The sequence below is a fragment of the Aptenodytes patagonicus genome, chromosome 4, assembly GCF_965638725.1.
Source record: "Aptenodytes patagonicus chromosome 4, bAptPat1.pri.cur, whole genome shotgun sequence".
NCBI classification, from domain to species: domain Eukaryota; kingdom Metazoa; phylum Chordata; class Aves; order Sphenisciformes; family Spheniscidae; genus Aptenodytes; species Aptenodytes patagonicus.
The window spans coordinates 81,882,671-81,906,381 of record NC_134952.1 but is presented as its reverse complement, the minus strand read 5'-3'; the positions used below and the strand labels follow the sequence as shown (position 1 = coordinate 81,906,381).

The following is a 23,711-nucleotide window of genomic DNA, read 5'->3' as shown; positions in this document are numbered from 1 at the left end:
GTATGCTTTTTTCTTTGGGAAATGCCACACGTATCGGGTCTGTCAGCTGGCTTTAACATGACAATTGTGGGGCTTGGTTTTCCTGAGATGGTTTGCTAGGGCTCAAGACTTTTTCTTTAACACAGACAAAATCCTCTCTCTAAGAAGGGCTTTCTGTTTCAGGATGCGTTAGTCATTTCCTATTCATTATGGTTTTCAAAAACTTCTTGCTGGCGTTATGGTCTCCTCTTCGTTAACACATCTCTGACTATGGTGACGATTATTAGCAGTGCAGCAAAGGAAGTGACTGGTCCGAACTGGATCTCCTAGCTTCCCTACTCAGGTGTGAGAAGACGTTCTCCTGCAATGCTCAGCCTCTGCAGGTGGGACAGCGTCGTGGGAAAGATTTCTGAAATCCAGACACACAAAACTGTAGCGTTTTCTTTTGCCCTTTTATTACCCGGAAGAAGGATGGCTATCTGCCCCGGAATTCAACTTGTCCTTTATCAGAAAAACAACAGAGCTATGAAGGAATAAATTATTAAGATAATTAATATAATAACTAAGATAATTAATCAACAGGTGGCAAATGAAAAAGGCAGCCAAAACGAAATGGAATTATCTGTGGACAAACAAGTCATTTTAAATTGGCTCTAAGCTTTGTAATTGAAGGTGCAAGAGTGCAAAGCTTATCATTGGACAAAAACCAGAAAATGGATGTACTTAAGGTTGGGCTTTTATGAAAGTAGTTTTATTGCACGTTACCAAATTTTATGATGTCTTCATTGTGTCACTGTTAAGTGTCCAGAATTATTCTTGTTTAACGAGTAAAATAAAACTGTGTTTAATGTGCCAGTATTAAACAGGTCCATGGGAAAGACAAGCCTGCAAAGAATATTTCTGCTTTAGTACTCGGTATTTTGTCAAATGATGTCTTATGGAAGACAGGGAAATAGAGAGCAAAGAATGGGCTGTTGGTAAATGTTTCACTTCATTCTCCTCAGAGCTTAGTTCTCTGGGGTTGGTCTTTCTGAAGGAGGACAAAAATTAATTTCTCATTTACAAAGGAACAGCGTAATGACTGCTATGAAAATAGCACGGGTCCACGTGCAGGTGCATCAGCAATTGACTGCAGAGAGAAGGGTAATAAATTTCACAGCATGTAGTTTCCTGACAATTTCTAATAGCTCTACTTTTCAGACAAGTCAGAGCTGTAAACCAGTGAAGTCTTTGCGTAAATTTTATAAACACAGCTGAAATTTCCAAGAGGACACACAATTATCTTCTTTAAGGATTTCCCTTTAAAATAAGCATTTTTTTTCTGATTTGCAAAATCCCCTTCGGAGCATTTTTCTGATTTCTGCTTCTGTTCTAAGCTCATTTATCGACTCAACCTGTGAAAATCACCAGTGATGCCGGAGCAGAGGACCAGCCACAGCAACCCTGGGCTTGGGGGGGTCCTCTGTGCCAGCCCGGGGCGTGAACACGTTTGTTTTGGGGTTCAAAGAGTGCGCGTAGCTTTCTCTCGCCGGTTGCAGCAGTAGGGCGGGTTCAGCCCTGATCCTCTTTTTCCTGTGAGATCACCGCTTGGCCGCCACGCACACCTCTCCTACGGGGCCGGAGTGCATGTGGTTGTTAGTGTGTGATTCTGTGATTTTGGGACACTTTCTCTCGTTGCACAATTCACCTCGTTGCCTGAGTAGTGGTTGGCTCCGTTACTTAAGTAAAAGTACTTGGGGTTTATGAAAATGTAGAGCTATTCTGAAAAAAAAAAAAAAAATCTGCAGCACTACAGAAACGGTGATTTAGGATCCGCACTAAAACCTTCAGCTGCCGAGCAGGCTCCTGCGGTCGTAAAAATTCTCCGTTATACGGCTGTTTTCCACACCAGAGCAAAAACGCTGCTGCAAGATGTCACCGATATAAAACACGTCTGTCAAAATTTTGTATCTCAGCTTGTCCCACGTGGGGGGAAAAAAGAAATTTGCTTCTCGTCAAATGGGCTTTAGAAAGACCATGACAACATGGTCTGTGTTATAGCACTTACACTATAGCTTCCTACAGCGATCCAGGCAAGCCTTGAAATATTTCTTCTTCAGCCAGATCTCCTAACGTGGAGGGAAAGAAGAGAGGTGGCTTCCTGGCTGCGCATCTGACCTTTGGAAAAATGAGCTTTAGTGTTGCGCAAAGGTGCTTGTCCATTCCGATTGTCCCGGCTGCTTTGGATTGCCTCCCTGTATCTTCCTAAGCTGGCAGTGTTTTTATCTTGAGGTATTGGATCATATCTTTTAAGAAGATTGAAGGGAATTAAGTCTCCAGGCTCAACTCTCTCTTCTTCCAGGCAGCTGACAAATTTTAGGATGTTCTGTGTGGCAGTTACTGAAAATAGCCGAAGTCTGCAGAGGATGAATCGGGATCCATAAAAACGTTCTTCCTACTTAAGATGACAATTTATAATTTAACTGCAGCTTCCAACTTAATGATGGCAGATTTACACATGGTGCCATCCAACTCTGCCTTGCTTTATAACTGAGTAGCTTCCCTGAATTGGTACTGGGCATCTGAACAATGGAAGAAGTGTGGAAATAATGCAGAAAAGCTAGCAACATCAAAGAAAACCTCAGCACGCTCCTAGTACACGTTGTCTTAATTAACTAGGATATTTAAAAGTAATTAAAGCGAGTATGGTTTAGGAAATGAAAGCTGATGCTTGGGAGATTTGCGTTTTTTCCTCTGTGAAAGCTGGGAGCAGAAGAAATTAGTACAGAAAGAAATTCAGTTGGAATTGAGATTTACAGGTAGAATAATAGATGTTGATGATGAGAAGTAGCACCAAGGAGGGTGGGTGGGTGGAAAGAAATGGAGGGGAAGCAGGCTGCAGTATAGCAAGGAAGACGGCCTTTTAGAGGAGAGAAAACAACAAATATCTAAGACAAAACTTTCTCCTTAAATAAAAAATTCATGAGCCCTGTATATCCATATAATAAGCAAATATAAGGGAAGACTATTTCAACACATATTTTTATTTTCCTGTGTAAAAACGCCTTGCTTCAGTTCTTATTGATTTTTATTGCCAGGTGCAGTGTGGAAATCTCATGCAGCAGATTGATAACTCTCAGAGACTTGGTAGGCTTTTAATCTCCTTCCCAACCCTGAGGAGCAGATCAGCGGTCCCCTCGCAGAAGGGGATCCACCTTCAGTCCATGGATTTAGGCACGAGCATTAACCAACCGCCCCGGTGACTTTTACATCTGGGTGCTGTATGGGGGGTAATCACTTGATAACAGAGACACAGACTGCCAGATACAGCCAGGGCACTGAACATAGGACCTCTTAAACCACGAGTTTGCGCTGTGCCATTTTAGGTGTGCCTTGGGCTGCTGGAAGGCACGGGTTCCCTGCCTAGCAATGAACCTGAACAAGAGCGAGTTTGGCTTTGGATCTCGATCTTAACGTCTCTCCAGCTACGCAGTGCATGGGGAATTTCGTATCAATAAAATCACTGGGTTATTTCAGTCCCTCGTCACGATGGGGTACCCAAAAGGTGATACTTTTTTTTTTTTTGCTTGCCTATTTTTTTTTTTCTTTTTTAACCAGATTGCTTATGAAATTTTAAACGCTTCACGTTGCAGAACAATTTTTCTTTGCTTACTTGATGTGATTACACAAAGCTCTGCAGGAAGATGTGCTGTAACTACAATGTCATTAAATAACATTTTCCGTTGGTGGGTTTATTCTCTCCTTCATGAGAATATTTAATTGTCATTGATGCTAATGGGAATTGTGTGTCTTTGGAGGCCATGAGGATTAATGCTGAGATGATTCTCTGGCCAAGGCAAACACAGTGAAACAAAAAATATTAAAGAAAAATTCTGTAAATAAATATCTGCCTCACAGTAAGTTCTGTAAAAACTCATCCCCTCGTATATCCAGCTCTTTCTTGTAGTTCAGATCATACTGTGAAGGGAAGTTAAATTACCCAACAGGGAATGTGTCTTACAGATAAGTTCTGCAAGACAGCGGAGCACACACCAGAGTTAGAAAAGTAGCAAGTACAAAGCCAATTGAATGGCATGCAATTATCTCCCAAATTATAAAGCGCATTTTTCAACCCCCATAGCATTTTATGGAATTGCAAGTTAGATTAAGGAATCCCACTCCACCCACTGCTGACCTTCCTCTGGCTGAAAATAACCTCTGAAAAAAACCCAGGATGATTCTAACTACCAGCTCATAAAGTTAGTTGACCTTCTGTGATGAAAACAGATTTGTGTATTAACATGTCACATTCCTATTCCCAGAGAAATAGGAGTACTATAAAACTAGCCCGTGTTTGGTTAGAGTTAGCTGCATCAGGACAAATGGCTTTGTAAACCCAAAGTGGCAGATATGGGTTTATTTAGATATTTTAAATGTTTTTCTCCCCACCCAACAGCTGCAGCCGACCGAAATGCAAATATCAATCTGGTTTCCCTAGGAAGTCTTTAATTCTTCATGAATGGAAATATGAGTATAAATTATATGTAGAATTCATTTCTGTAGTACCATAAATCAATTTCTAACTGGAATTTGGATATTTACATGCATGAAAAAGCGGTCTTCCTCTCTCAAACTGCATATAGAAAAAGCCCTTTTCACAAATGGATGAGCTCAGAAGTTTGTTTAGTGCTTCCAGGTTTCCAGTGGTCTGGGAGGGACTAGTCTGATTCCAGAAGCTAGAAGGGAAAATGCAAACCTTAACGGATTTAATAGAAGTGGTAAATTTTTGGAAGAACTCTGATATCCTTTTACTAAATAAGATTTGGGCAGAAAACTCTACTGAGCCTGGAAAGATTTCTGCTTTAGGCAAAAACCATTCAGGTTCATTGGCGGGTTTCAGCCGCGATTTCCACGTGGCTTCCTTTCCCACCCAGCGAACACAAAGGAAATACAAGAGGTGCCCAAGAAAGGACAGGGATCTGTGAGTGACGGGGAAAAAACTGGCTATATATATAGGGTTTTTTTCAGTAATCTCTTCATGTAGATGTATAAAGGCATTTGGGATCAGGCAAATGTCTGTGAGGGCTTTTAAAAGTGCCTAACTGTCTGACTCAATTGATAACAAATAATTATGATAGAAAGCCGATTGCTTTTTAAGGGCCTACAAGTAACTTTTTTTTAAAAACAGACTTAAAGTCCTAAAATATTCTGAAAATTTTACCTACCTTGTCTCCCTTGTCTGAAAGCGTCAAGCAGATCCGGAAAGAAGCCAAAACTGGTATTAGGACGTCTGTAATGTCATTTCTAATTTGCCTAATGATAAAAGCTCTAGCGAGGCGTAATTTGCTATTCTGTAAGGTTTGTACTAAGAATCCTTGAGTCTGATATGATTTAACATCATTCTGACATAGATCTGTAAAACAAATGAATATTTTATAACAAAAAGTAGAAGCATTATGATATTTTAGGGGGGAAAAAAAAAATCAGTATCTCGTAATTCTGAGCGCATGGTTTAAGCCACCCTCAAGGAGCTTTGCATCAGCTGAAACCAGGTCCTTTTAAGATTCCTCAAACAGCAGAGAAAAAGCCTGGTGCGATAATTAGAGAAAGAGCTTACATAGGGCTGTGCGAATATCCACAGCTCTCACGGGGTGCAGGCGGGTAATACTTTTGAAAGGCAGGCCCGTAAATGCGCGTTATGCAGCGTAACAAACATATAAGTGTCAGACTTGCCTGAATTAATGTTCCCTGCCCGGGAGGTGGAGGAGGAGGGAGGCAAAGGACAAGGTCGATGGCACTCCTAGCGCTGGTGTGGCCGGCGCTGTAAATCCCGCGGCGTCGGGGCCGCTGTGGCGAGGACGGGTGAAAGCCTCGAGGAGTTGCCGAGGCAGGAGAAGCTGAGTCAGTGCACGACTTGAAATATATGGCAGAGGTTACTGAAGAGCAGATTTTGGCTCAGAAAATGGGGAAGAGGATTTAAGGAAAGAAGAAAAGCTCTCTCTATAATACACCATCAGAAGTGTTTATTCTGCGGCAGTGAGAAGAACCGATAATAAGGTGTGTGCACATCAATTATTTAAAACAATTCCAGCAAATACAGACTTTGACCTCCCTCACCACCCCCCCAACAAAAATACTTTGCGTGATCAAAATGTATTTTGATTCCTTTTTCTTCAACACCAAGTATTTGTTCAACTGGATTTGCTGTCGTCATGTAGGAGGGGAAAGAAAAAGACGAAAAAAAAAAAAAAGAGCTTGGGCAAGACAGTGAAGTTTTTCCTCAGCTCTACCAAGAGGACGTCTTTTGTTTTGAAATATTACAGAAATGATAATAAGTCTTATAAAAGTTATCCAGTCACTGGAGCACTGAACACTTCAGAATCTGTGTCGCTTGCAAATCCTTATTTATTTTTGGTAGCTTTTCTAGATAGGATAGTGATAGAGGAGTCGAATCCACAGACAGGTCCACACCTTTGCAGTCGTGCTAAAAGGATGAACTGGAAGGAAAAAAGAGAAAACAAAGACAATGTAAGAAATGTTGTCTGACAGGGAAATTCCTATCCCAAGAACATACACTTAAATTAAAAAAAAAAAAGGTCTCTGAAGCAACAATTTCTGGCAGATTTATGCAGAGGTGTATGAACTAATATAATGGACAGACTAACTGTGAAAGCTAAGTTTCGTGATCCGATGTCGATGGGGATAAATATAGTGAGGTGATCATATGAGATTTCAGCTCTTTGAGAAAGAGAGTGTCTACCGGTAAGAGAGATGGCACTGCAATCCGAGAGCTAAAATGGCAAAGCTAAATTGCATGTGCAAAGAGAGCTTCTCCTGACACCAGCGGCGAACTTAATCTTACTTAACTACAATAAAATTAGACACTTAGTCTCTGCTGATTTATATACCTATGTTGTACCTGTTTTACACAGCTGTCACATGCTCACACACCTATTATAAACATCAATTTTAAACCCATTATAAACATAATTTGCTACTGATGGAAACTAAATGACTAGTTTGGACTTGATGTCTAACTTTTAAGGTGGCCCAGCTCAGGGGAAATGAGCACCTTGCACCCAATTTATTCTCGGACGATCGTTCTGGAGATGAATAATGATCCCCGTCTCACGGGCTCTGCCCGTCGCATGCTTTTCAGATGCACCCCGCTGGCTCAAAATTTAACACGCATGGGAAGGAAAAGAAGGAAGGGGAAGGAAGAGGAGAAAATATTCAGCTTCTGCTTTTGTATTCAGGGCATGTCCCTGCTGCCTTATTATCACATCAGAGAGTATGGACCCATCAGCGCTTTCATTACGCAACATTTTCCTCCCCCAAGAATTTATAATTCCGCCATCTTAATTTGTTTTGGGGACACAGTCTGGTTCCTTATCAAGAGAGAAAATTTATTTTATTAGAAAACATCTATGAGCAGTTAATCCGGCAACTTTACTTTAGACCTTGAGAGGTCAATGCATAATTTAGAAGGTTTTGGATTCCGTTCTGATTGCTTCTCGCTCAAAGACAACCTCAATTATACAAGCTCGGTTTTCTGAGGGCCAAAGTCCTGCTTTAATCATCAAATATGCTGCCATAGACCCTGACGCTTGTGTCTGGCCCGTAGGGCTTTCTAGTTCTTGCAGCCGGCGAGGCGGGAGGATGGAGCAGAGAGGGACCTGCCTGGTACAGCGAGACCAGAAGTGGTGCAGCCCCGCGGGGTGCTGGGGGTGGGGGACGGCTTGTAGCTCCAACCATGGTAGAGCACCAGCCGAGAGAGATGGGGGGGAATCAATCGCTGCTCGGTAATAGAAATCAAACTAGCGATGGATTTCCAACGGCGATAGGGCTACGTGATGCTTGAACCACACAGATTGTGCCTTATGGAACCGGCTCTTGGGGGCTAACCAGGGTCTGCTGGAACTAATAGGAAGACTCTCACTGGTCTCCACGGGCAGTAGGTCAGGTCCTCAGTGCGGCAAGGCTCCGTCAAACCTCTGCAGGAATCCATATTTCCAGGGGAATGGGAGCAAACTGCAGCTGCAGCCCTCTACTATGTAAAACTCTTACTGATTTACAGCCTGCACCACATGGAGGTATTGTGGAGATGAATCCTGTAGCTTATGAATAAGAAAGAAGGGCCAGCATTATCTTTCCCAGCTACAGCCCCCTTGCCATGAATAAATGTTTCATTTTTATTAAATTTGTTTTGCTGGTCTTTAAGAATCCCAACAATTACGTGGTCAGTGATGAAAGGCATAAAAGAAATCGAGATCATTTACAGCTAGTTCACAAAGGCTCCTCTATAATACAGCGGTCCGGAGAAATTCTGTGTTGATGGGTCCTATTACAAGTGGAAGGAATGAAACTTTGAAATACTGTTATTTCATCTTTATATGACACATAATGAAGTCAATTCAAATGTCAGTTTTCAATGGAACACGAGATCTCTCGGAAATGTGATACCCATTCAAACTTAAAAAATAACAATGAGGTATAAAAATATCCAGTGTGTTTTAAGGACATGATGCTATTACAGAGCTGAGAGTTGGAAGGACTTGATTCTTTTTTTTTCTAAATGGAAAGCTATGAACAAGAAATAATTTTCCGGATTTTACAGTATTTGTTTCATTTCCTTGAAAAACTCCTGAAACCAATTTCATGTTTATTTAGCTTTTAATCAAGAAGTTATGAAGTCATCTTTTAATTATTGATGAGCCAATTCTAATGCATTTTAACAGCTAAAATTTTATCAAATAGTTGATTAAGATATTCTTCTCTGACTAAGCCTTAGTTATCCAAAACTCTCATCAAACTTGTCATCTTTGGTATTATCAGTGCTAAAAGTTAAAAGACTGTGAATTTGCAACAAAGTATGTAACTGACTCCCCCCCCCCCCAAAAAAAAAGCCAAAAAACCCCACGTAAGGTTCCTTTTATTTGGCATTTAGTTTGCCCTAGCTCATTTTGAAGAGTCCTCCTGGTCGAAATATAGGAACTAGAAAAATTACTTTAGGAAAACAAAACAAAATCAAAACCTTCCCTCAGACCCTCCCAGCTCCCTCTCAACTTCAACAACTATAGCTGTGAGATAAAATACCATCTCCTTTTCAGTTCACCTAATTTTAGACCTATACAGCTGAGCTCTTCCTCTGAACGAGTTGTCTATTGTCCTTTTACAATCAATAGAGAGGAAGAGGCAAGATTAATCTCACTCATTTAAGAAGTCTGCTTTGTCATGAGATGAATGGTGTCCTAGAAGTTCTATTTCCCTTCATCACCTATAAAATAAAGTAGATGTTTCGCTTGTGTGAGATGAATCCCATTTCAATATTTAAAAGCAAACATGAGACTGGGCAACGTTTGTCTTTCGGGCTTTCCTGTATGTTCGTGTACATCCTTGCGTGAGTAGGCTAGTGCGGCACTGGTGGGGTTGGGCAATGCTATGCTCCTGCAGCAGCCAGCAGCCGCTGGGCAGGGGGTACCTGTCCTTGTCCTCTTCCCACCCCTGCTGTGGGTCCTCCCGCAGGAGAAGCAAGGGCTGAGGTGGAGAGCAGGAGGACAAGGGGCCATGCCGGGACTTGGTGCTGGTTGCACCTCAGCCTCTCCTCTGTGCAACCCTGTGGGCTGTGTGTGTGGGACCAAGGAGGGCAGTGCCGGCTCCTCACGTGGATGAGGGACCGGGACCAGGGCAGTGCTGGGGCTGAGAAGAAGGTCTGGAACGGTGCGGAGGGAAGAAGCAGCCGGGCATGTTCAGATGGGCAGCGGTGGAGGAAAGTGATGGAGGCCAGGTGAGAGGAAACACTGTGGCAGGCAGGTGGTGCCAGAGGACACTCACCAGCAAGTGCCGCTGCTGCCGAGCTGGGAGCAGGACGGGTGGCACCAGGATAGCTCTGGGAAGCACTGGACTAGTCAATCCAAAATAAGCTAGTGTCATGACCTTGGCGGACAGGCTCATGATTTAGGAGTTTGGAAATGCTAAGAAAGATATCTACATGCATCAACTGGTTTGAAGCCTAAATTAATTCATTTAAGTGCTCTTGAATACCGCAGTCCATGATGTGTACTGATTTGTGCTCCCTGAGGCTGGCTCTCACTAGTCTGAATTCATGGTGCGACCCCAACGTCCAGTTCCGTCTCCTGAGCTAGGAGGTAAGGATCAAATTCATGGGGAGGGGAAAGCACAAAGCCTCTGCAGCACCTGAAATGGCTTGTGCCTAGGAACTAAGGTGGGGAAGTTTGAAAACTAAAACCTACTCCGTTTTGTGCTGCATAAGGAACATGTGGCAAAGCTTTGCCAGCTTTTGTTTTCTTGAGAAAACCTGTTACAAGGCTAAAATGCCTAAATGATATTTGTTCCCTCAGCTTAAATTTCCCAGCGAGTTTCTGCCCAGGCCTGTTGACCTTGCCCACACAGATCTGAGAAGAAAGCACAGTTCATAATATCATATTTTTGGTGAACCACCCTTTCATTTACCTATGGGCACAAAATGCAGATATTTAAAACTAAGTGTATGTCTGATCTAGATATATAGTAGGTAGATATGCAGGCATAAAAATATATGCATCATGTATGAAAATGTGATATATAGTGGAGACGCTTGTTCTTTCAACTCCATTAAGTCTATAGAAAGAGTTTATTCTTCAACAGACTGTAGGTTTTTTCCAAAACCTTAACAAATACCTTTGGCCATTAAAGTTTGTTTTTTTTTTTCCTGTAATAGCTTGCAGACTGAGACCCTAAATGACTAACCCAATCTCTTACTTTGAAGGATTCAGAGCAAAAACATTGCTTTCCAGATAGAAACAAAATTGTCGATACTAGGTTATTGTCAGTACACTGCTTGCATGGCCTGCTTAAATTTAAAAAGGTTTTGATAGTGTTTTAAGGAGTCCTATGGCATGACAAAATCTTTGATATGATTTCACATCTCAGAGCTGTCACAGCTGCTGTAGGAACCCAACAGATGCGATGAAAAACCTTATCAGGGTGGCAATAGATTTCACTGAGATCTGGGAGGAGGGCCACCTCGCTGCCTTGCACCTCAACAACCCTCACGACTCCCGTAAATCAGGATAGATCTTGTTGTGAAGGGAAAACAAAGCAAAACAACAGAAGAAAGAGCACAGACTGTCATCAGTTATTACAGGAATCCCAGGGAAGCAGGTTAGGTGAGAATTTAGCCCACCTCTTTCTGTGGAGAGAGCAATGGTGGTGCATTAATACTACATATATCATAACCATTAGGGATCCCGACTGCAAAGTGCTGAATGTCTCCCTGTAAAATGATAGGAAAACTTGCAGGGTTGGGGGAAAAAACAGCGAAAACAAACGTGGAAAAACCTCAGGGGATGACCAACCTCACAGTCCAGCGAGAGATGTTCCCATCCTTTGCTCGGGTCCTGACAGACTGCAATTTGCCATCTACACTGAAGTCAATCCGTCCTACACACAGTTTCTGGTACTTCCTGGTGAACAGAGGAACTAGGCTATGCACGAATCCCGGTCTGGATAAAGAGTAATGCCACGTAGCTCCGTATTATTTCCTGGAAGCTGACAAAAGGGGTCGATGCTAATAACTGTCAGCACGTGCATATAAACAGTTGTTGGGATTGTTTTTTTTATTCTTTTCTGTCTTTTTTTTTTTTTCCTTTTTTTTTTAATAGGAAGAGCGTTATTCATGAGGTCCTCTACTGATGATCACAAGTGAGTCGGAGAAGCGAGGGGTTTGACGGTGAAGGAAATCGTCCTTATTTGGGTCCCCCGCCCTTGCGTGCTATCTGACCTTCTGCAGCTCCTGTCTCAGCCAGGAGGGCAGGGGCTGCCCCAGCCTGTGCAGCAGCTTGGACAACTCCACGTTGTGGTCTCTGTAGTAGCTCGACAGAAACGCTCGAGACTGAGAAGGGTGAAAAAAAACCAAACAACAACAGTCAAAGACGGAAACCCACCCGACGGCAGATTTCGGCAGGTGCTCCCACTCGGGAGATATGCACTGCTCCCAGAGAGGGGCTCTTAAGAGGGGGCAATTAATCTCCTGTCATTCAAAGTTCATTAAAAGTTTCTGATTTTTAAAAATATCAAGCCAGTGAAAATAATAAAAAAAAAAGAAATCAGTGTGTTTATTTTAGGAGTCAAACACAGTGTCAATATTAAAAAACGTTAACTTAAATCTCTGGACAGCCCTTACCTCTTGGTCCATTGGCGGGTATTTTCGACCTTTGCTTTTTCCCAGGCACTTTGTTTTCCCTCCTTCCAATAACTGGCACCAAAAGCCTTTCTGAGGGTCAAACCTATAGAGGATTATATTTTTTGAAAGACCTCGCTACAGAAGAATCTCCCAGCTAAGACAACAATTATTGCTGCGCACATCTCTCTAGATGACTGAAATACTGAGGACAGAGTGGGAAATGGTTTTCCTCTCTTGTGAAAACTCTGGGATTTTATTTGTTCCACAAATTTGCCTTGGGAGTGGCTCAAGGCAAGAAGTTTTTCACACTGTGCTTTACCTACACTAGCTAATTTTTTATTCTACTTGTCCAGCATATAGGGTACACGTTTTAGGCGTTGATCTATAGGATGCCAGTCAAGGTCCTGAGCCTTGGTCTCAAGGATCTTACACGGCTCCACTCCAGACTGTGACTCATATTTTATTGTCTGGTTTTGGTCAGAGATTTTATTCATGTCAAACTGCTCCGTGTATCCCTGTGGGATGCTAATGTTTTGATCAATCGACACTTGAACAAAGAACGTTTTGTGGAAAAAATTAGTGATCGGCTCTTTTCCTGGAATTAGATGCGCTATATTCTCAAGGACACGATCAGCTGTGCTCGAGGAAAGCTCTCCATATGGCCAGCTGGAGCCGATGCTATTGTAGGTCAGCACTGTCCAGGTGAGAGGGGTTAAAAAGGGCAAGCGGATCTATTTGCTGACTTCAACAGGCACAGACTCAATCCCGAAGTCTGTCTATACAGAAAAGTGTGCGATTGTTGCGTGACTGCGAAACGATGAGAAATATAATACTGAAATGTTTTATGTTGATTTTCGAGTGAAATAAGCAGCGTTCAGGTCTACTGAAAGAACTGCTGGTTGGTTGTTGATAATTTAACTGCACCTGAGAATTTGGTTGTTCCATATCATTAGATCTAAATATCATTTTCATTCCAAAGATGGCATTACAGCATAAACACTGTCTTAGTAGTCTTATCTGAAATACGCAATTTGATTTTGATGTCTAAAATTCAAAGATATAGGAATTTTAGATTAAGGCTTTAAAACACGTACTCGCCAAGGAATGAACAACACGCAGCGTTAAGTTTTGAATTTATTGCTATGGGACTTGCAGCATGCATAAAACATTGAAAAGGTTCGCATTTCTGCTGTTCAGCAGATGTTTGGAAAGGATGAAGTATAATTGGCTGGAACATGGAGTTAATTAGTTACAGACTACCTTTTTGCCCTGGGTCTCTCCATACAACACGGGTGCACCTGCAATTTGCTGCTGTACATAAGTGAACTAATTTCTGGAGAAGGGTGAACCTTCTTCACGTTTTTTTTCTTGCCCAGCCTATTATTGCAGGCCTGACCCTTGTTTTCTAAATTGTCTCAGTAGCTGTGTCAATTAAAAATAAATAAATCATTGATTAAAGGGATATATCGATGATAGATTCATTTCTACTTTGGCCTTTTCCATCTGCTCATTGCATGGTGAAGTACTTTAGCTGGCTTGCACTAATTTCCCAAGAGAAGCAGCAATATAGTGTGCTGGGTAAAAGGAAAACTGCAAAACTATGCCCCAAACAATATTTCTGCCTCAGAAGGAGCATACTGAACATTATTAAGAGAGTGTGCAAATTTGGGTAGGGGAAAAGACGGTAAGACAGCTTGGGCTGAATTCATCCCATTGCGTTCAGGTATTACAAAACTCTCAGGACTCCTGAAAACATAATTGGGCACAATGGAAGTATTTATTTAAAATTAGTGATAGCCTTAAGGCTAAAGTTACAAGTGAGCTTTTTAAAGCAGTCAGCAAAAACCTTTCTTCCAGGCCTGGTTATCTTTTCTTCTCTTGCAGAGTAAGCCTGTGGGAGATGCAGGGTTGAACCTGGACACCCGTACGTCCACCGCACCTCTCGGGAAGTCAGTACCCGATGCTAGAGGCGGGGAGGGTTCTTGCGAGGGCAGGGCTGAGCAATGCCACCATAAGGATCTTTCTCTTATTCTCTGACAGAATGTAGCGGCACTCCGAGAGAAAACATGTACTTAAGCACACTCCCCTCATCTTGTCTTTTCCTTTCCCTCCTGTTGTTCACACGAGGGAAAACGAGGGAAATCTCCCCTGTGAGGCTGGATGTGGAGCTGCCTCTGTGGGCAGAGCGTGGCATAATGAGCCGGGTTGGAGGAAGGGGCATTTTGGCTGCCCTTTGCCAAAGCCAAGCTCTGTCCTGCCTCCCTCCTTTGCTGCCTGATGAAAAAAACAAAGGAAGAAGGGAACCACTGGCCCACGCTACCCCGGAGTGTGAGTCATCTGAGGATGTCGGGCATGAAATATATCTTCCTAGCACTCAGTGGAGCTTCGGTAGGGCCATCCTGTGATTAAAAGGAAAGGTCTTTTGTAACTTTAGTCCCATGTGTCCTAGGTTTCTGTTCATTAAGTTCAGATACTTAAAAAATTTAAGCCCTTGGTCACTCCTTGTGAAAACAAGTGGGTGGGGGAGAGGTGGAAAACATCTCTTCAGTGCCGTAGTGGGAACTTCACGAAGACCACTGACTCGTTTCCCTCTCCTAGCACTTTGTGTGGGGATCCCAATGTCTTTCTGTTGTTGGCATTATGTGTAAAAGCCTTGCAACATTAGTTGATTTTCTCCCTTTGTTTTCACTACTCTAATAAAAAGTGCAGGTCATAGAATCATAGAATAGTTTGGGTTGGAAGGGACCTCTAAAGGTCATCTAGTCCAACCCCCCTGCTGTGGGCAGGGACACCTTCAACTAGATCAGGTTGCTCAGAGCCCCGTCCAGCCTGACCTGGAATGTTTCCAGGGATGGGGCACCCACCACCTCCCTGGGCAACCTGTGCCAGTGCTTCACCACCCTCAGCGTAAACAATTTCTTCCTTATATCTAGTCTGAGTCTAGGTCCTCTTTAGCAGCGTGTGTAAGAAGCGACGACCTAGTTGCCTGTCTCAGCTGTGGCTCTTACTGACCCGGCATGATGTGCACTGCTCTCCAGATGCCCGAGCCCTGCCTGTCTCCCCTCTGCTCTCTTTCCATGGCTCTGATTAGTACCTTCCTTCTGCCTGGATTGATTTTACTCTCCTATAGGACGTTCATGTAATTACTCAGGGTGATGAACCTGTTGCTCACTAGTGTTTGCAGGACTGGGTCCTTAGGCTGCTTTGTGACAACTTTAAAAATGTGTGGCATACAGGTATTAGGCAATAATGACTAGGAACAATCCTATGCAATCTTTTTTACTTTGGCAGTCCTACCGTAAAGCAACTTCATTGTTTAACGCATTTTTCTCTTCCATCCTAAATCCGTACAGAAGTGTGTGCTTCCACAGCACATTTGCATTCTTGATGCCTCTAAACAGTGATTGCATAATTTTATAGATCTGTTTACAATCTATTCTTCCTGTCCAAACAAGTATGAGAGGCCAAATTTTTTCCTGGTGTGTGACTCCACTAACTTTAATTTAGTTACAGAAAGGAAGATATATGTATGTGGGTGTGTATTTTTAAAAACCTAGCAGAAGGCACCGCAGATGTGCAGCAGCAGTTGTTCAAACATCAGTAGTTCAGCTGTGTGTTCAAACTCCTCCTCTATTTCATCTGCTTCGGAAACCAATGACTTAAAAAATTGCATTCTGAAATCCAAAATTTTTCCTCTAGAAAAAGATTTTGGCAGAGCAACATTCTTAAGACCCAAAGAACGACAAGCACTCAACTCTCACTTCATACCTACTATACAAATAACCATAACCCTCCCAGCGGAGAAGACATTAAACAATAATCATAAGCAGAGAGGAGGCAGTGTGGGGTAGGTGGAAAGTCCGTGGTCTCGTTTTCCCACAGTTTTCCTGGTACCAGCCTGCAGGGAAGGTAAGGTACAGGCTTTTCTACTTCCCACCCCACGTGCAGGCTCGTGCTTTCTGCTTGCACACTGACTTGGAAAAACCTCCACCGCAGTGCCAGGCTTCTCAGCCCATGGATGTCCCAGGGCTCTCCCAGCCCAGTGCTTCTGGCTGTAATGAGATGATGCTCCTCACGCCGAGAGGCTCAGTGCAAAAGCTTCTTACAATTTTCTGCCGGACTAAGAGGGGAGAGAGAAATCCAGCCCACTCCCGCCCCTGCAGAGACTCTGCCTTCCTGCGGGGAAGTGAGAAATGTCGAAGAGAGAGTGCCACACAGGCCGTTAATCCCCTTTCATGGGGAAAGCCTCACCCTCTGGGCAGCGAGGGTGAGAAATGTGATCCGGGCTCATCACAGCTGCCTTTGCTAGATCTGAACCAAAGGCTGTGGGAGGGCTTTCCCTAAGGTCAGGGGACCTTGACTTGGGCTTCTGCAGAGCACCTGCAGTTTTGGCACTGACACCCCAGCCCACCAACAGTCCGGCTGCTCAGTCTGAGGCTTTTGTGCTTCATAGGCAAATACGAGCTTCTCCCCATGCTCCAGGTGCTGCGCTTGAGCCCGGCACTCCCAGGTTAGGGATCTACTATTAGTAGCTTATAATTTTACCAGACTTTAAGTGTACAGACTATATTCTTCTGTGCCATGTGTCTGGCTACTACCAGGTAAAAGGTCGGCAGAATTGGCTCGACCAGATATGAAGATGGGATTAGGGAACGATATATTTGGTCCGCGTTAAAAGCAAACAATCAAAGAAGCCATGTGACCAGATTAATCTCATCATACTGAGTGCCTCTAACCCAATCTCTGTCATTAGACTCCTATAAGAATGTGATAAAAATGTTTAAGCCAAACTTTTCACACCTGACACTACATGGTCTTCAGCTTCTAGAGACTGTCATAAGGCTCAACAGTCTGATGCGCAAATGTGTGCTGAGCTCTCACACGCACAACTCTCATCAACTGAAAGTATATTTTAAGCAGTGCAGCGATGAAAGCAAAACTAGGTACCCTGAGAAAACAAGTCCTGGGCATCTCCGATCGAACACTCAAACTTAGCAGACATTTTTTACATGAATCTGGGCCTTTGTTCTGCGTCTAATACAAAATACTGAGCAGTCATTTGTTCTGTATGTTGTGCAAAGTAGAGTTTGCATGTGGAAATGTATGCAATCATGCAATTAAATTCTGTAAGGTATTATATGTATGCAAGTTAAGGGAAAACTGGATGGGTGTTAAACACGACTTTAAGAAAACCCCAAGCTTTGCAAAATTATCATTGTTGTAATGTGGTTTTTGTCTGTTTGTTTGTAATGAACGATCAAGTGATCTTGGTAGGATGGGATGTACACCGTGATCCCACAGGGCAGATAATAAAGGAACAGACTCACGTTAGAGCTTCAGAGTAATTATAATGAGGAGAAACTCCAAGAAACTTCTGCACTTCATCCATCACAGTAGCTGGGTCACTTCTTAGCTGCTGTCCATCGATAATAAGCAACTGTAGGGGTAAATATGCTAGCTATTTAGAAACACGACTAAGGTTAACGAAAGAATGACATTATTACCCTTCTGTGACAACACGGATTTAAATTAGCATGTGACTTTGTACAGTGCTAATAACATCTGTACCTTAGAATTAAATGTTCAAAAATTGTACAACTACGTGTTCAAAAGTGATATTGTGGCAATTTATTTGAAACCTACCACCAGCTTATCAACCATATAGGCTTGCAAAATTGTAGGCAAAGGGGGTTTTTTTTGGTTTTTTGTTTTGTTTTTAATTAAAGATTGATGTGATGTAAAGGTACATTGACCTCCACAAGCAAATGTTAAGACAATGTTTCAAAAGTCTACTGGAGTACCAAGCAGTATTACTAATAACTATTCTGGGCAGACGCGTTTTATATTTTTTGTGAAGGCTTATTATGAATTATTACGTTTTTGAGTGCACAGGCCGAATGAATGCACATTACTGAGTGCCCATTAATAAGCACCGTGAGTGCACTCTCTGTGTGCTCCCGATTAAGAATGAGTGCATTTTGTTGTATATCTTGTAAAATTAATCACTATAACTACGAAACATGAGTGGTTACCGGTTTTACAAGAAATATGTCAATGTGCCCCTGAATGTTTAGTAAGAGGGCTGCACTCTTCGCTACGGCAGGAGAAGGAGAGAAATCGTCATGAGAGGGGGCAGCAGCCCTGGGTAAGGGCAGAGAAGGAGCACAGGTAACAGGGCACGGGATGTCTGGCACCCTTTTCGTGCTCCCAATTTGCCGGGACAGCCCCTTCTCCTTCGGAGGGACAAGTTGGGACGTGGTGGCCGATGAGGAGACACGCACTGTTTGCTCCTAGGGCAATACTGCCCGGGGACGGCCCTTGCTGTAAGCTCAGCTGCTTTAGGCAGCACTCCTTCCCCATTTATGAAAGAGTAGAAGGGTCAGAGATGAAAGAAGAAAGTAAATGACTAACTAAGACTTTCTCCTTTCTCCTGGAAATGGGATTGACCTGCTTCTCCTCTTCGCAGTACAGCTGGGACTGTATAAAAAGAAAAGTGAGGACTGCAAAAAGACAGCCCTTCTATTTCTTTTTGTTTTTCCAGGTCCCTGACTAAATAGGCAACACTCAGTTCTACCTCCTTTCAGCAAAATTCTGTCCCACGTACGGCAATCTCTGGAGATACTTGTTCATTATGCTTGCTCATTAAATACCCTTTTACAGCTTTTTCTTAGAGTAGGTAGACATATGAACTGAGCTATGGACCATGTCCATGGGTAAAGAGTGCCCATGCATATATTTTGTAGTACTAAAATGTTTGCTTTAGGTTTATATCTGTAAACAATTTTTTTTTAGTAATGGGAATATTCTTTAGGTCTATGTGTTTACCTAAATTTTTCATGGGAAAGATTATAAAAGACAATTCAATAAAACACCTGAAGGAAGATGGGGCAAAAGAAGGAATTTCTGCTCTAACACTGAGAAAGGCTAATTCCATATCAGGATCAAACAAATGTGAATTTTTCTATGAAAGAGAGTGAGTGGGAAGCGGAACGAAATTTCTTTTTAGAAAAAGCCCTGGCATTTTCTAAATGAATTTGTCAAACCTTCCCACAATGTCTCATGCTGCAGCTGCTTGTTTCTTGGGACCCAGAAGCCTTGACAACCTTGGCTGATCCTGGAAGGAAACCCCAAAGTCCCCCATCAAACCCATGTGGCCACAGTTCCTAACATTTTCCTGTTGCATCTTTTCCATCAGAAGACAGAAAAATCAACACACTTCTGCCAAATATCCGGATCTTGCCAAATCTGCATTTCCTAAGAGTTCCAGTGGGAAGGGTCTCATCACCTCTAATCATGAGGCCATACTCATTTTGGGACTTTCCAAGAGTCAATGAGCTTGGTGAAACAACAGGTTGGAAATTACCTGTGAAGCAGGGTAATGAGTTAACCATCTTTCGATATGGACAGCGTACCATCCGGGTGTCAGGCATCTCTTCTGGAGAGTCTTTATCTCCGAGGGTGCCCAGTGGCTGGACGTAATGACTTCATAAAAATTGAATTTCAGGGCAGCGGGGTCCTCGTGGGATCGCTGATGCTAACGGGAGATATTTAGACACATATCACAAGGATGCTGAAGATTAAGCCGTAAGCCTCCCGAAAGCTGTCGGGAGGGCTGTGCTGGCACGGCCAGCCCGGCTGCAGCCTGCAACAGCCCCTCGGCTCCCCACCAGTGCCGCTTCTGCCGGCTAGGAGCCGGGGGGAGGGCAAGGAAGCAGGATGGGGCCACCATTCAGTCAAGGGCCCCCCTGGGACAGGCGGGAGGGGAGCTGAGGAGCCAAATTCTGCCAAAGTAGGCACAATTTTTTTTACTGCTTTGCATCTCGCATCGGCAGTTGTAAAGGTGCAAATGAGATATTAAAAAGGGTGCAAAATGCAGCCCTAGGCCATGTTTTATTCCTTGCAGAACTTATAATAACAGTATCAGAAATGGTGTATTTTATGCTTATTGCAACATTATTAATTTGTGTCTGTTTTAACACTGCTTTTAGTATTTCCTTTATCTGTATGACTACACCATATCTTACATGCATGCTTAAACATCTCTTTAAAAAGAGTTTTTTTAAATAGTTCAGACTTTGCTATGGAAAGGTGTCGGCTCAGTAAAAGGCAAGAAAGAGCATCCTAGAGTTTCCTCGGAAAAACAACAGGCTTTCTTTTGTTTCCAAGGAGAGAGAAAAAACCCAACTCTCCAGACACAGCTCTTTTTAACTCCTTGGAAACTTTAGAAGACACTGCGTATATTTGTACACCACCACGTATTGCTCAGCTTACACGCTGGAGGATGGGATGAGGTACCAGATTCTCAGCATCAAGAGCTCTGATTTTCTAGCTAGGCCGTGCTCATTTTCCCCCGTGTATCTCCCTGGGCGAGGAGCACTGCTTTTCCTCTATGCAGTGTCAGCTGTAATTGAGATTAAACTGTTTGTTTACAGCTGATGGCAGCTCTGTGCTGAGAAGTTTCATCATTTATGACACTGGTGTCACAGGTGCCAACTGCAAAAGCTGGCATTCAGCATCTTTCCACTTTTACACAATGCAAATGCTTTGCAATAAATCCCATTCTTGCCCAAGGACACAAATTCCCACTGATGTTGGCCATCATCCCCTCCCATTGATTTCACTCTCCGTTTCTCGAAGGCAAGGTCCGTACCTGGTACCAGGAATACGCCCGATCGGATGGGTCGATGAGGATGGTGATGATCTTGGCCTTGGGGATGAGGGAAGCAGCTCGCTTAGGGGCTTCCTCAGAATGGAAATAGTTGGCACTTTTCTCAAAGAGGAGGTCGGTGGTGATGTTGGAAGGAGAGGGGAAGAAATCCATGTACCTGGGAGGTGAAGAAACTTGTTAGAATTAGCAGTATCACAAAAGGGTCGTATCCCTGTGCTTCCCATTTCATGGTAGGTGAAAAGGTGAATTTTCAGACATAATTCTCAAGAAGCAAAATTGAATTTCTCAGCTCACTCCAGAACTGGAATAAGGGGAACACACCTTGGCTCTTACATGGTGCTGGTAATAGCTAAAGCCTCCGTGAAATCAGGTAATTAGGTTTTTCCTTTGATGGATGGGATTTTTGCTAATAAATTCAATGTCAAAGGGATATCTTTCACCAGTTTGGAGTGAGTTCAGTTCTAGCTGCAGAAAAAAATGGGAAAAGCTTCAAAATGTCAACCATTTAATTTTAACATTGTTGAAATATTTAATTTTGGAACCGACAAATCTTTTCTTTTAGACGTTTTCAGAATGCAAGATTTGAATTTTGGCTTTGAATAGTCTTTTCCACTTAAAATGGATTGGAAGTAAAAGTAAGTAAAACAGAAGGTTCAGCTGAAAGGGTGAAGAATTCAAATGAAGCAAAAAGGTGAAATTGTTTTGGAGGCAATTGCCTCCAAATTGCCTCCTTCGGTCCCTTTAGTTTTGCTGAGTACTCTGGGAACTTCCAATTTTGGTGGGACTAACCATTTTTCATGTTTTTTCCATGGAAACGAAGTGTGCGGGGCCTCACCCTGCACACAGGACCCTACTGACTTTGGAACCTGCAAGCCAATTTCGGTGCAGCGTGGCAGAAGAGGTCTCCGAGAGGCCAGCCTCTTCCTCTGTACGTTGTGCAAAGGGCTGCAGAGGAGAGACCCCCCCGGTATCACCGCTCCTTCTTCTCTGAGTCTATTGCACCATGTCCTCTGCGATAGCCATGGGTGATCTCTTTATGCAGTATGGAAAAATAAACGCCAAGCATTTCTTTCCCTTTATTTTTCGTGACACCTTGAGCCGAGAAGCTGGTCTCGTAGTTGCGGGGACAGCCTGCTTTTATCGGTCAGCCTCATTTGCTCTGCATGCTCTCCATGCCATACGCGGGCAAGGAAAACCGCTCAAGATTAACCTGTTTCTGTGTAGTGTGATATTTGTCTTATATTTCAGTTTTCACACGAGGATGAGAACTGCTGTTCCCTGTGGAAACGAAAGCCTTACAAAAATGCTTTTCTTAAGCAAAAATAGTAAAAGCAATATTTAAAATTGTGATAGGAATACCAGCTGAAATGTTTTGTAGTGGGGGCTTTTTCTCATGAAGAGAAGAATCGAATCTTACTTCATGAAAAGCCGCTTTTGAAGAAAAAGAGTAAAATTCAGTATAGGTACAGTTATGAAAAGACAGAGATGCTATTCAGCATGAAGACAGACATCATGACTGAGCTGGCTATTGTATTCATTTGTGTAAAAAATATGAAAATTGTTACTGTGATATCTAAACAAAATTAAGGACTTGATTAAATGTCCCATCATTACAAATTAGTTTCTTTTTCTGTCTGACAATGCCAAGCATAACAAATTCATCCAGTAATTATGTCAATGTCATACATGCTTCTGTAATTGTTCCATTGCGATTTACCATGTATTAATAACGAACACTTCTTTTTTGTTATTCTTACCAGTCAATTCCCTTGTGGTAGTTGTTTCCGTTGAAGAACTGAACTTCTTCAAAAGTTTTTGGACTAGGGAGATTACTGATAATGGAAGGATGCATCAGAAGAAATAAATAAAGCGCTGTTGTTCCTACGACAACAAAAAGAGATGCCGTTAGGAAACAGAAGAAAAACCCTTTGACTTTATTCATTCAAGAAAGTACTTTAAATCAACGCACGCTGAGATGTACAGGAAAATCAGATTACCTTTTAAAAGAAAGTTGCCTATTGATGAAAGGCCTATGTAAGCACAAGGGGCTTTCAGAGGGAGGGGGGGAATACATGCAGACTTCTCTGCTCGTCGGACTTTTCCCATTTCCAAACTCTGAATTCTGCTCTCTAATGCAAGCACGGTATTGCTGTTGATGACATTGCTTGCTTGACTGTGTATTTAACAAGTGAGGGAATCTGGCCTGAACACGTTTGTTTTCAAACTGTTTATGTTGCGCAAAACTTTCCCAAAGCCCTAAGTGTGGGATTATGCTTTTGTTGCTCCCGGAACTGCACTTTTGTCCTCTGTGTATTTTTCCTGGGGGTCTGCTATCGAGGAATAAACTGTCTATTTCAATGCTAGCAAACCTGTATGTAATAAGTATGCTTTAAAATCCCAGTAAGAGTACTTTTTTGTTATTTGTTTGACAAAAACAACTGGAAATGATATATGGTGGTAAACGAAATTTTGGAGAATGTGTCTTTAAACTTGCTCTTCGATGGTTTCATGCTACACAAGCTATCATTGGACTATGAATCAAGACCTGCTGTCTCTTTGTCACTGTCGCAGAATTTCTATATGATCTTGGATTAGTCATTTATTTCCCTGCCTCAGCATCCACTTTCTGTAATATGTCCACAACAGTAATAGCTATCTTGGGAGTGGGAATATGTGGCTTAATTCAAATAACGCCCTGAGACTCTCAGAGGCCTGCAAGGTGGTAAATACATTTATTGTCAATTAGGGTCTCAAACGATGTTGAAATAATTTGTCAAAGAACTTAATAACAATCTTAACACTTGGGCAGCCTGACGGCATGGGGTTTTTTTATGGTGAATGAATGCAATTTTACTATACAAACAGTTGTCCCTTTCTGTTGACAGTGAAGGCGTTACCCTG

General features: G+C 42.6%; 1 protein-coding gene across 1 annotated transcript in view; it reads right to left on the bottom strand.

Annotated features, from left to right (window-relative positions):
• Window positions 1-6,120: 6,120 nt before the first annotated feature.
• Window positions 6,121-23,711, bottom strand: part of NDST4 (N-deacetylase and N-sulfotransferase 4) — a 108,167-nt gene continuing 90,576 nt past the window's right edge. The window contains exons 9-15 of the mRNA XM_076337314.1: window positions 22,568-22,691; window positions 20,793-20,967; window positions 19,506-19,676; window positions 17,470-17,579; window positions 12,143-12,245; window positions 11,316-11,851; window positions 6,121-6,455 (exon numbers count right to left, since the gene is read on the bottom strand). Coding sequence (XP_076193429.1) covers window positions 11,732-11,851; window positions 12,143-12,245; window positions 17,470-17,579; window positions 19,506-19,676; window positions 20,793-20,967; window positions 22,568-22,691 — 803 coding nt within the window. The 3' untranslated portion in view covers window positions 6,121-6,455; window positions 11,316-11,731. The remainder of the gene's footprint in view (window positions 6,456-11,315; window positions 11,852-12,142; window positions 12,246-17,469; window positions 17,580-19,505; window positions 19,677-20,792; window positions 20,968-22,567; window positions 22,692-23,711) is intronic.